Source organism: Mchenga conophoros, linkage group LG14 (assembly GCF_057382185.1).
Source record: "Mchenga conophoros isolate Kocher_MC1m ecotype Shallow Benthic linkage group LG14, M_conophoros_male_GT1.1, whole genome shotgun sequence".
NCBI lineage: Eukaryota > Metazoa > Chordata > Actinopteri > Cichliformes > Cichlidae > Mchenga > Mchenga conophoros.
Genome location: NC_140539.1, coordinates 5,631,724 through 5,645,240, shown reverse-complemented (window position 1 = coordinate 5,645,240; position 13,517 = coordinate 5,631,724). Strand labels below are relative to the sequence as shown.

Genomic DNA, 13,517 nt, shown 5'->3' with positions numbered 1-13,517 from the left:
GAAAAATTGTGTGCTTAAGATTCAACTCAAAAACCACTAATATGCAGCTTTCAAAAATTCTGTTGTGGAGGGTGGTGTGTTTCAAAAAACAATTTTGAACTGACAAGCTTTAGTTTAGTTGCAAAATCTTTAATTCTGAGTTATATAACTCTGAAGACGTCATTAAGATGAACAGTTTATATCTATAATTTTAAAGTGTGTTCTTTCTTTCTTTCCTTTTTCTCTTTTTAATGTCCCTCATGTTCCAGATTCACATTACTGTTATGGACAGCAATGACAATGCTCCCATCTTCTTCCAACCAACTTATGATGTCGTTGTTTCTGAAGATACACCACCTGACACTGAAGTGGTCCAGGTTCAGGCATCTGACCGTGATAAGCATCAACAGTTGACCTACTCTCTGCAGAGTTCCATAGACCCAAACACCATGGGTCTGTTCCGCATTCATCCCACCCAGGGCACTATCTACACTACTCAGAGGCTTGACCATGAGGCCTGTTCACGACACATTCTCACTGTGACTGTAAGATATACTTTAATCTATGAGTTATTTTTGGTCTAAAAGTCTGTATCATAGAATTGTATTCATCATACAGATAGTTTTCCTGTTTTAATTATGCAAGCACACAGTAATCCTCTGTTTGGGCTGGACTACCTTTTGGTGACATCAGCAGACTAATTACATGGTTTACAAATTACACCATTCAGTAAACCAGTATCCACATCTCACTGCATCATTAGAAGTTACATATCTAATTTTTAAACTACTACATAACACGGGAGAAATATGTGTGGTTAAGGAAAGTGAGGGAGTAACAGTTCTAGTCTAATGGCTTGTTTTTGTAGACATTATTTTGACCTTATCATATATCTTCATCCTATATATATCATTAAAGAAAATATTTAGGTTTGTTTAATCATTTTCTCCACAGGTAAAGGATCAAGAATTCCCATACAGAAAAGATTTGGTCCGTGTACTAATAGAAGTGGAAGATGTAAATGACCACGTACCAATTTTTACCAGTGCTCTGTATGAAGGCTCAGTATATGAGTCAGCAGCAGTGGGATCAGCTGTAGTCCAGGTAACTGCCCTAGACAAAGATAAAGGCGAGAATGCAGAGCTACACTACTCTATTGAAGCAGGTACGCTATGGCAACTGAGTACTTGCTCCTACATATGTACATGGTTGGAACGTTAATTTGATATTTTGACTATTATTGGGTTTTTTTGTTTTTTTTTTGTTTTTTTTCTCTTCAACAGGAAACAGTGGAAATACATTCCAAGTTGAGCCAGTTTTGGGTGTCATCACTGTTGCGCATGAGCTGGACCTATCCAGCATAGGCCATTATATTCTCACTGTCAGAGTAATTGACAGTGGCTCCCCCCCACTTTCCACTACCACAATAGTGCGGATTGCTGTCACTCTATCTGATAATGCTAGTCCAAAGTTCCCTCAACCTGAGTATCAGACTGAAATCATGGAGAATGCATTGGTTGGGACCTCTGTCAGTACAGTCAGTGCTGTCAGCCAGTCCACCCTCAATTATGACATCAAGCAGGGCAATACCAATCATGTTTTTCAGATAAATCAGTATAGTGGAGTGATTACTACTCAAAAATCGCTTGACTATGAGACTACAACTTCTTACACACTGATAGTCCAGGCTATTAACATGGCTGGCATGGCCTCCAATGCTACTCTGTTAATCCAGGTAGTGGATGATAATGACAACCCACCAGTGTTCCAGGAGCTTCACTACCATGGGAGTATTAGTGAGGCAGCACCAATTAACAGTGTAGTCTTAAACTTAGATGGTTCACCTCTAGTAATAAAAGCCACTGATGCTGACCGTAACCAAAATGCACTGCTGGTATACCAGATTATTGAAGACACAGCAAAAATGTTCTTCACCGTGGACTCAGGAACTGGCTCCATCAGAACTATTGCTAATTTAGATTATGAAACCTTTACTATCTTTCATTTCCACGTACATGTGAGAGACAACGGAACGCCACAGTTGACAGCAGAAAGTCCAACTGAGGTCACAATACAAGTGATTGACACAAATGATTCCCCACCTCGCTTCACCCAGAGTTCTTATGAAACAGTCCTGTTACTCCCCACTTATGTTGGAGTTGAAGCACTTCAGGTTTCAGCTGCAGACCCTGACAAAAACATCACTACAGAGCTTATATACTCTCTGACTGATGGAGAACTGCAGCACTTTGCCATCAAACCTTCAAGTGGAATTATTGTAGTCAAAAACAACAACTTTTCCAAAGAGCGTTTCCGCTTCAGTGTCAGAGTTTCAGATGGTAAATTCTCTAGCATGGCTTTGGTGACTATAGTTGTCAGAGAAGCTCTAGACTCTGGTCTCAGCTTCACCCACAGTATTTACTCTTCATCTATTAAAGAGAATATATTGAATATCACAAAGGTAGCTGTGGTCAATGCTATTGGGAACCGTCTGAATGAACCACTAAAGTACAACTTGTTGAATGCTGGTACACATTTCAAAATTCGCCCAACATCTGGAGTCATCGAGACCACAGGTATAGCATTTGACCGTGAAGAGCAAGAGTTCTATGAACTGGTGGTTGAGGCAAGAAAGGAGCATGACCCTCTCCATGTGGCTAGAGTCATAGTTAGAGTCCAAGTTGAAGACATAAATGATAATGCCCCTGTGTTTGTTGGACTTCCTTATTATGCAGCTGTTCAAGTAGAAGCTGAACCAGGATCACCCATTTTCAGGGTCATGGCAGTAGATGGTGACAAAGGAATTAATGGGCAAGTATCTTACTATCTCAAAGATGACCATGGTCATTTTGAAATCAACAGGCAGACAGGTAGTCTCAGCCTCAAGAGGTCTTTTGAGTCTGATTTGTCCAATGTGGAATACCGAATGGTGATATATGCCAGAGACAGTGGTTATCCACCCCTTTCATCTACAATAGAGTTTCCCATCACTGTAGTCAACAAAGCCATGCCTGTTTTTGCCAAATCATTTTATACTGTTGCTGTGAATGAGGATGTAGCTGTGCACACACCTATCCTTGGCATCAATGCCTCAAGCCCTGAAGGACAAAGCATCATCTACACAATTGTTGATGGAGATCCATCCCTACAGTTTGACATTGGTTTTGATACCGGAGTCATAAGTGTCATCCATGCTTTGGATTTTGAGGCAACATCATCTTACCACCTGACTGTTAGAGCCACAGACTATCTTACTGGTGCCCATGCTGAGGTTGATGTAGATGTGTTTGTCCAGGATGTCAACGATAATCCACCTATCTTCCAGAAAATGACCTACAGGGTAGTTTTATCTGAAACAGCCATGATTGGAACGCCAGCACTCCAAGTAGTTGCCACAGACAAAGATTCAGAGAAAAACAATGTTGTCCGCTACCAGATCTTCTCGAATTCACGTAATAATACAGAGTACTTTCATATTGACAGTAGCAGTGGATTAATCCTGACAGCTCGTATGCTAGACCATGAACTACTCCAAAAATATGACTTTATTGTCAGGGCAACTGATAATGGTTTTCCACCACTGAGTAGTGAAGTGTCTGTGACAGTCATGTTGAATGACATAAATGACAATCCTCCAGTTTTCAACCAGCTGCTCTATGAGGCATATGTGAATGAGTTGGCAACAAGGGGTCACTTTATAACCTGTGTCCAGGCATCTGATGCAGACAGCTCAGATTTTGACAAGTTGGAGTACAGTATTTTATCAGGAAATGAAAAAAGGAATTTTGCAATAGAAAAAAAGACAGGGATAATCACACTGTCCAGCCACCGTAAGCAAAGAATGGAGCCTGCCTATAGTCTCAATGTTTCAGTATCTGATGGGGTGTTCACCAGCACTGCACAAGTTCATGTAAAAGTGTGGAGGGCCAATCTGCATAGTCCAGTGTTTGGACAGAATATGTATGAGGCGGAGCTAAGAGAGAATGCTGCTGTGGGAACCAAAGTTATACAGGTAGGTGCAGTAAGGATTCATTAAATTATACATTAAAAAGAAATAACATTAAGTATATTAAGTAGCTATAAAGTATTTTTCTGAATTGATAAGGGTGATCAAAATTTTCATTTCAGGTCAAGGCAACAGATGCAGACCCAGGAGAGTTTGGGCTCATAACTTATTCCTTTGTGAATGATGTTGGTAAGGACAAGTTTAGCATCGATGCAAATGGTCAGATCTACACCACAGAAAAACTTGATCGTGAGGATCCAGCTAACAAAGACATTGTTCTCACAGTGGCGGCCCAAGATTTAGGTGGACAAGTCTCTTACTGTACAGTACAAGTTACTCTATTGGACGATAATGATAATGCACCTTGTTTCCGTGCCACAGAGTATCGAGCTTCAGTGAAATCTGATGTGGCTCAAGGTTTTTTGGTGACACAGATTCAGGCCCATGATCCTGATCATGGCATTAATGCTAAAGTGACATATTCACTTTACAGTGAGGCAAATGTACCAGTGGTAGACATTTTGGAGATAGACCCGGACAATGGATGGATGGTGACTAAAGGCAGTTTCAGCCATTTCAGAAATTCTGTATTATCTTTCTTTGTGAAGGCTGTTGATGGAGGAAATCCAGTCAGACACTCTCTAGTATCTGTCTATATCCACGTTCTTTCTCCAGAGACTTTTATTCCATCCTTTAGCCAATATCATTATTTATTCAATACACCAGAGAACACTCTTATTGGTTCAGTCATAGGAACAGTTCACCTCAACGCTCCTCTTGAATTTACATCACTCTCTACTACTTTTGCCCTGGTTAATGGAGAGGCTGGTGAAAACAACCATGATGGTGTGTTTGTGGTGGAAAAGCATACTGGAGTGATCAAACTTGATAAGCCTTTGGACTACGAGGTGATCAAAGGATACTACTTCAAAGTCACTGCCACGGCACAACAGGCTAAGCTTGATTCGGTGAGTTGTGTTGAAGTTGAAGTCAAGGTATTGGATTTGAATGACAACAAACCAGCTTTTGAGGCCAACTCATATGATACCACCATTATGGAAGGAATGCCAGTTGGAACCAGAATCATTCAAGTTCAAGCAAGAGACCCAGATTCTGGAGCAAATGGCCAGGTAACATATAAACTTGGTTCATTAATCCAGTTAAAAGAGGATTCAGACACACTGGTCAGCACTTTTAGCATTGACAGCAATACTGGTTGGATCACTACACACAAAGACCTGGATCATGAAACTAGTCCCTCGTACACTTTTACAGTGGTGGCCTCAGACCTTGGGGAGACCCTGACTCTTTCCAGTACAACCACTGTCACAGTTTCATTGTCAGACATCAATGACAACCCTCCCAGGTTCATGGAGAACCACATCTTTGGTTCTGTTCAGGAGAGTGACCGCCCAGGAGAGGTTGTGGCTGTGCTGATAACTAGAGATGATGATAGCTCTGCCTTCAACCGTCAAGTCAGCTATCACATCACTGGTAAGTCCCAAGGCAAATATTTTTTACTGCATTGTTAAGGAATAACAGATTAATCTTGATGGTTAAAAACTTAAATACATCTATTAATTAAATCAACAATTGACGTTAGGTAATTCAATTCAGAGCACTTTGTTTTTATAGCGCCAAATCACAACAGCAGTTGTCACTAAGTATTTTACACTGTCAGGTGTAAATAACATACAGAGAAACCTGCAACAATCAAGCGATCTCTCCAGCCTCTTTTTGAGCAAAAACTTAAGTAAAATGTATTTATATAGCACTTTTTACCGAAAAAAATCACAAAGTGTTTCACAGTAAAATAAATAAATAAATAATAAGAATGTAAAATAAATAAATAAACAAAATTTAAAACAAAATGCAAAACAACAACAATGAAGAGAAGCAAAAACTGGAGTGATATTGATTTTCATTTCACTGATCAAAAGATAGTAGACTCTTACTGTGGGATTCAGGAAACAAATACCATCTTTCAATGTTTCTTGAAGTCAGCCTGGGATATTCTTTGTATGAATAAGGTCCAAATCTGCAGATCAAATGTAAAATATTCATAAATGACTATAGAGTATGGATAATGATTGCTCTCCAAGTGCATGTCTGATTAAACATAGTGATTTGGCTGATCAACGGGCAGTGAGCTACAGGAAAAAAACAACATACTATAATTAGATACATTTAAAATTCATTAAATCGCCTTAACCATAAATCTTTATAGAATATGCAATTGAGTTATTATTACTTTCCGTAATTTTTGCCAATTTTGATAAATGAAATAGAATTTCCTTTATATAGCGCCAAATCACAAGAACTGTTCCCTAAAGATCCTTTATATTGTAAGGTAAAGAACCCTAAAATAATACAGTGAAAACCCCAACAACGACCCATAATACCATAAGGCAGAGCCTTTGGCTTATGGGCCCTTCTTCTGTGTAAGACGCACCAGTTTTGATTCAGGAAATGGACACCTTGTCGACTTTAAAGACTAGGTTTAAAAATTGGTGTGATTGTAGCCCAGGAGGATGGAGCAAGTCATTTACTAATTGGAAGTTTGGTGGTTCGATTCCTGGATGCTTCAGTGTGCATACCAAATATCCTTGAGCCAGATACTAACCCCTGTAATGCATGCACTGGAGTGTGAATGTGTGTAAATGTTAGAAAACACTATTTTCTGACATTTAGAAAATAGTTTGTATAAAGCCTTTTTGAGTGCTGAGGTAGAGCAGAAAATCGTTATATAAAAACCAGTCCATTACCAAAACTTCCCTTTTGCTAAACAATGTAGTTTGAACTGGATCTGGTGACACCGAATCTTTCCTTTGTTACACTGCAATAGGCTTAGGCTTCCCATGAGTCACTATGTCATGATGCAGTATTTCTTCCTCAATCACCTTATTCACTCTGTGATTGTATGTAATTTCTGCATCATCATGTAATTTCAAATGCAACATTCAACTTCAAAACTTTAGAGTCAGCTCCTTAACTGCTTGTATCTGTTCATTGTCTAGTTCAGTCTGTTGTCATTGTGGACTTGTACTCTTATGTACACCACACTGACATTCTGTCTCAGGATAGTCATGGACCATCTAGTTGTACTCTTTCGGAGGTTGGTCTTTCTCTGGTCTTATACCCATTCAAAAGCAGATGATATATCTCTGACCATTCCACAAAATCTTCTACTAATACTCTCCTCCTGCATATCACACATATTTTCAACCTACTGCATAATCATCTGAATATTTCTGTAGAGGAGGTCCTGGAGGTGTACTGAAAGTCTGAAGTGTAATAAGTGAACAGGAATTGAAACAGTGCAGCCCTTTCTGGAGCTCCAGTACTATAAATCACAATGTCAGCTAGAGCACTGCCAAATCTTACATACTTTATACTGGATGTGATTACTGACATTTCCTGTGTTTTCTCCCTGAGTGACACTGGTTAGATTGTGTTGAAAAGCTTTTGTAACCCACATCAACTACACTGTCACATCCAACCATTACAATAAAATATATATGGAAGCTTCATAAGGGCAACTGTGGGTCATGTGATAGAGAGGGTTATCTACCAATGGTGGAATCCACACACTCAAGTAACCTCGGGCAAGATACTGAGCCCATTGCCTCTACTTGGCATATGAGCACAAGAAAGTATGCGTTTAGGTGTAGATGATAAATGTGCTGTGTGAATGTAGGTGTGACTGGCTGAGTAAGGTCTGCAGTAGAAAATGGTTTAAATTTTCAACTGAATAGAATGGTGCTATAGAAGTATCAGGTTTTTTTTGTTTAACATAATCTGCCTTTGGATCCTCTTCCACACGCTCCATTCCTTACACAACTTTAAAAACAAGTGGCCTCTAACTTTACTTGATATTCTCTGCATCAAACTGTAAAAGTCAGAAATAAACCCACAAACAACAGCTGATAGCATTGTCATTCTCTCTGTTGTCAGCCTTTAATACTAGTTCTTATAGTTGTTTGTTTCCCAGAAACTTTATATGCAAGTGTCTAATAATGATGCTTTCATTTTTTGGGGGGGTATTTAGCCTAACCCTCAGCCCCTGGCTGTATGTGATACACCAGCAGATAAAAAAAAAAAACAAAAAAAAACAAAAAAAACAAAATGGATATGATTGAATTCTGACTGTTCCAGAGAAGTCTTGGGAAGCTGCTCAAGTTTTGAAGATCTGCACCTACGCAGTTTGAAATTACGGACCTAAGTAATTAACCTGTTTGGAAATCAGTCTATGGCTGTGGTTGGCTACTATTGGCCACTATCTGCGCAGAGCCTTCTCCAATTTGACTTTTATCTGAACTGCATTTTAATGAAATAAATGATTTTAATTGGGACTGACTTTCTTCTTCGTCTGATGGCACACTGTTTATCTTTAAACTTTAAACAAAATATTCAAAGCCTTAATCCCAAATCACCAGATAAATCATCTCTTATTAACACTTTTTTAAACTAGTATGCCAAATAGGTTTGTGGGTGATTTAACTGGGGTCGTATTACAATTCCAATTTAGCATGGAGATATTTCCATTGGCCATTCTCCTACATAAGAGCAACCAGACGTGGGCTACTGCGAGAAAGTCTGACTAATGACGATTGGCTATGTTTTCGTAAGTTTTGTAATTGGTTCAATGCCTCCATTAGGAGGGCAAATGCTCATACCATCAAGATGGTTTCTGAACAGTCACAGCTAGCTTTTGATTGTATACAGTCACAGCTGTGTCAGCTCTGACTGGTTTTAAATACAAATAAAACCAAGGTCATGTTGTTCTGAAATAGAAAGTGCATGTCTGCAGTACTTCACTCTCTTGTACCCGGCATTTCTATTGAACCTGTGACCTCATACAAATACTTGGGTGTTTGTGATTGGTGATAATCTTTCCTGTAAGCTACATATTGCTCATCTGTTAAATAAACTTTTTTCTTTTTTCCAAAATCATTGCTAATTTGTGTTTCACTTTCACTCCAAGGAAAAGGCATCTTGCTACCACCTTTTTACCCCTCCTAACTAGCTCTGCTCATTCTCTCCATCTTTTGGACTCTATCTGGTTGACTGGTCCTTATTGGCCTTGCTATTTGTGGTTTACTGCCCTCCTATTACATGTTACTTAAAGATTTTAGTCATAGTTTGTGGTCTCAAGACTTAATTACATTGAGCGTTGCATCAGTTCGTACAGAACTCGGAAAGAAGACATTCTTCTTTTCTGCCCCGTTTCCATGGATTACATTACAGAAAGACTTACAGCTCTCTCAGTAGATTTCACTTGCAGAGTTTAAAAGATGTACAAATGCCTTTGTGAAATCATAATTGTGAATTTGTTCTTGTTTTTCCAGTAACTGTTTAAACATGAGATAATTTTTATTTTTGTCATTTTATTCCTATTTTATTGTTTTATTGTTATTTTATTTTGTTTGTCTCTCTTGTAAATGAGACATTGAGTCTCAATGAAGGTTAAATAAATTAATGACCACCTCTGGTGGAGTTGGGCTCCCTCCTCCTGCTGGCATGGTATCGCCGAGATGTGTGGTCCCAAATCTTCCCTACCGTTGAGGGCTGCTGATGGCCCATCTCTGCCTCTTGCTCTGGTGGGGCATTTTTGCAGTTTCCCACCCTAATTTCTTTTTTTCTTTTTTTTCGTCTGTCCCATTTGGTTTTTTAGCCGTCAGAATTGTTGTCTGAAGACCAACAAGGATATCCAGTGGATTTACTTTGCCAAATGGATCATCACGACCTTGCCGTATTGGTCCATTTGATCGACCTTTGTTGTTATTATTTATTTTATTTTATTTTCAGTTGTTACAGACGGGACAGACATGACTGAGGGATAGTGTTAAGAGATATACTCTAAAGCACTTCTTCAGTAGAGACTCAGAGAAGAGAAACACACAGAACTTCTTGCTAGCAAGGGCAGCCCATATGCGAATCCAGAGATCTGAACCAATCTTGTGATGGTTTGTTCGGGATCATTAAAAATAAGTAATTTATTTTTGGCAAGATCATCATTTTTATAGTGGCGACCCTTCCCATGAGTGATATGGGTAGAGATTTCCATCTAGTCAGATCGCCTTCTACTTTCTTTAGAAGTGGGATGTGGTTTAATTTAGTTAAGTCTGAAAGCTTAGGAGAGACATTAATACCTAAATATTTAATATTTCCAGATTGTAGTGGGGCAGAAGAAGAATTATGGAAGGAGCAGTTAATTGGAAGAACTGTAGATTTTGACCAGTTAATTGAATAATCTGAAACTCTTGAAAACCAGTTTCTGAGGTAATTACTCTAATAAAGGTTGGTTTGTGAGTTTTGGAGAAAAAGCAACAAATCATCCGCATAGAGACTGATTTTATGTTCTACGTTCTTACATTTTATGCCCTTAATTGTTGTAACCTGTCTAAATGCTGCTGCTAGTGTTTCGATAAAAATTGCAAAAAGTGAGGGGGAGAGTGGGCATCCCTGTCTGGTGCCCCTCAGGAGACAGAAACTGGAGGATGTCTGGTCATTTGTTCTGACACAAGCTGTTGGTGAATTATATAATATTCTTAGCCAGTTTATGAAAGAGTTTCCAAAACCAAATTTGTGTAAAGTTGCGAATAAAAATTTCCAGTTAACTCTGTGAAACGCTTTTTCTGCATCTAGAGATAATATTGTGGTTTCAATGTTTTTACTGTATGGGTAGTCTATTAAATTAAGTAATCTACGTGCATTTGTTGATGAGTGCCTACCTTTTATGAAACCAGTTTGGTCAGGATGAATTAAAAAGGGGGTTATCTTCTCTAATCTTTTTGAGAGGGCTTTGCAGATTATTTTGAGGTCTGCATTTATAAGGGATATTGGACGATAGCTTGAGGGAAATAAAGGGTCTTTGCCTGGTTTTAGCAGGAGACTAATGTTGGCAGAATTCATATTTGGTGGTAGTCTGCCACTTTCCTTGATTTCCTGCAACATTCCGTGGAATACTGGTGCCAAAATTGTCCAGAATTCTTTGTAGAATTCTGCAGGGTAGCCATCTGAACCTGGAGCCTTATTATTGGGCATACTTACCAGGGCTTCCTGGAGTTCACCTGGCGTCAGTGGCGAATCCAGTGCCATTGCTTGACTGTCTAGTAATTTTGGAAGAGTTACGTTGTCAAGAAACTGATCAATTTCATTTTTAGATGGGTTTATTTGTGGTGAATATAGAGTTTCATAGAAATCCCTAAAAATGTTGTTTATTCTTCCAGGGTCATATATTGTGTTTCCAGATAAATCTTTATCAGCACATATAGTTGTTTTTTATTTATTTATTTTTTTCTAGTTCCTTAATATTTTTGTTTTATTCTTTCTTTTTGTGTGATGAGAAAGAAATTATAGGGCAGCACGGTGGTTAGCACTGTTGCCGCACAGCAAGAAGGTCCTGAGTCCAATTCCACCATCAGGCCGGGTTCTTTCTGTGTGGAGTTTGCATGTTCTCCCCGTGTCTGCGTGGGTTCCCTCCGGGTACTCCGGCTTCCTCCCACCGTCCAAAGACATGCAGTTTGTGGGGATAGGTTAATTGGATAATCCAAATTGCCACTAGGTGTGGCAATTTGCCACTAGGTGTGGCACGTGAGTGCGAATGGTTGTCTGTCCTTGTGTGTTAGCCCTGCGACAGACTGGTGACCTGTCCAGGGTGTACCCCGCCTCTCGCCCTATGACAGCTGGGATTGGCTCCAGCGCCCCCCGCGACCCTGAAAAGGATAAGCGGTAGCGAATGGATGGATGGATGGATGGAGAAAGAAATTATTTTACCTCTCATCACAGCTTACCCTGCTTCCCATAGAACAGAAGCCGATGTTCCGGGAGTGTCATTAAAGTCTAAATATGAAGTCCACTCTTTAAAATATTTAATAAAGTCTTCATCTTTGAGCAGCGATGTATTGAATCTCCAGTTTTTACTTGGTGTAGCGTTCTTCTTATGTATTAGTGTTAAAGATACAGGAGCATGATCACTGACAGCTATAGGGTGAATCTCAGTGTCTGAAATATCACTCAGCAGTGAGCTGCTGACTAGGAAATAATCTAGACCAGAGTAGGAGTGATGGACATGTGAGAAGAAAGAATATTCCTTACTGTTGGAGTGAAGGGAGCGCTATGCATCGCAAAGGCCAAAGTTGCTCATATACTGTTCGATTATATTTGTGGACTGCCAATTGCGCTTAGTTCCTGTTGTGTTGGGCCTATCCATTTCTTCATTTAGTCCAAGGTTGAGGTCGTCTCCAAGAATAAGTGTGCAATCAAGTGTGCAATCAAATCATCATAGAGTGCACTAAAAAATCCGTGGAAGAATGAGGATTCATCAACATTTGGACCATATATACTTACAATACATAGCTTTTTGTTAAATACTGATAATTTAATAATAAGGAATCTACTCTCTGGATCTATAACTGTATCGAGTACTATAAAATTAACATTTTTATGTATAAAAATTGCTACTCCCCTTTGTCTAGAATTATAACAGGCTGCAAACACATTAGGAAACTCAGGTGTTTTAAGTTCGTTTAAACCTGTGACAGGTCTGTGAGTCTCTTATAATAAAACAACATCTGCCTGTAGTTTTTTAAGCTGGTTAAATATCTTTAACATTTTTTCTCTGGTACCAGCTCTATTTACATTCCATGTGACAAACCTTAGTGTGCCCATAATTGTGTGTGTATGTCTAATGATGTACGCTGGGTGTTTCGTTTAGACGAAGAAAATTGTTTGTAAATAGAAAGAGAAAACAAAATGTGTGGTGAGAGGCTCCATAAGTCTGACTATGTGTGTGTATATTCACTAATATGAACAAGCGTGGCTTGCGTGTGTGTCCTATAAGTCTGTGTGTGCTGTGAGGCTGTTGTAAATGTGCTGCCGTTGAGCGCATGTTTTTTGCGTGATCGTGGTGTGTGAATATGCAGAAATAGAGGGTGTTTATAGGTGAGTGGGGAAGTAGGCGATCACAGCAGTGAAAGAAAAGAGAAGGAAAAAAACCATGAGAACAGTGAGCGACAAAAAAAAAAAAAAGAAACAGAAACATTCCAATTAAAGCAATGACGGAGGGTGACGGTGTTATATCGGCTATGACATCATACTGATATTACAAGGTTAAACTCATGTTAAAGGAGAAAGTGTGAATGAATAAGAAAAGAGTGTAGCGGGTTCTTATCTGGAGTGCAGTCAATATAACCACGGAGTGGTGCCGGTGTCACGGTAGAGCTGTCCGTCCACGCAGAGCCGGTGTTCCAGATCTACTGGCGTTTAGATCTACTGGCGTTTAGATCTACTGGCGTTTAGATCAACTGGCGTTGGTCGAACAGATGTGTGGCAGTCTTGCGTTTCAGGAGCTGCTACTGACAAACCGGCAAAAAAAACGCCAAATGTGTCATCTGTGACACTTGTGAGGTTATCTCAAACACACTCCGTCAGTCTTGATGCTGTTGAACGACAAAATGTTTAAAAATGTGGCGAGTTTACCTGGTGATATCGTCATGCGCGACGCGATCGCGAAAACAGCAAACAATTA

General features: G+C 39.4%; 1 protein-coding gene across 8 annotated transcripts in view; it reads left to right on the top strand.

Moving 5' to 3' along the window:
• Window positions 1–13,517, top strand: part of fat3a (FAT atypical cadherin 3a) — a 176,872-nt gene that overhangs the window by 102,554 nt on the left and 60,801 nt on the right. For all 8 annotated transcript variants that reach the window (XM_085244878.1, XM_085244880.1, XM_085244875.1 and 5 more), the window contains 4 exons: window positions 249–524; window positions 934–1,144; window positions 1,263–3,991; window positions 4,108–5,479. In XM_085244878.1, the coding sequence (XP_085101004.1) occupies window positions 249–524; window positions 934–1,144; window positions 1,263–3,991; window positions 4,108–5,479 (4,588 nt within the window). The remainder of the gene's footprint in view (window positions 1–248; window positions 525–933; window positions 1,145–1,262; window positions 3,992–4,107; window positions 5,480–13,517) is intronic.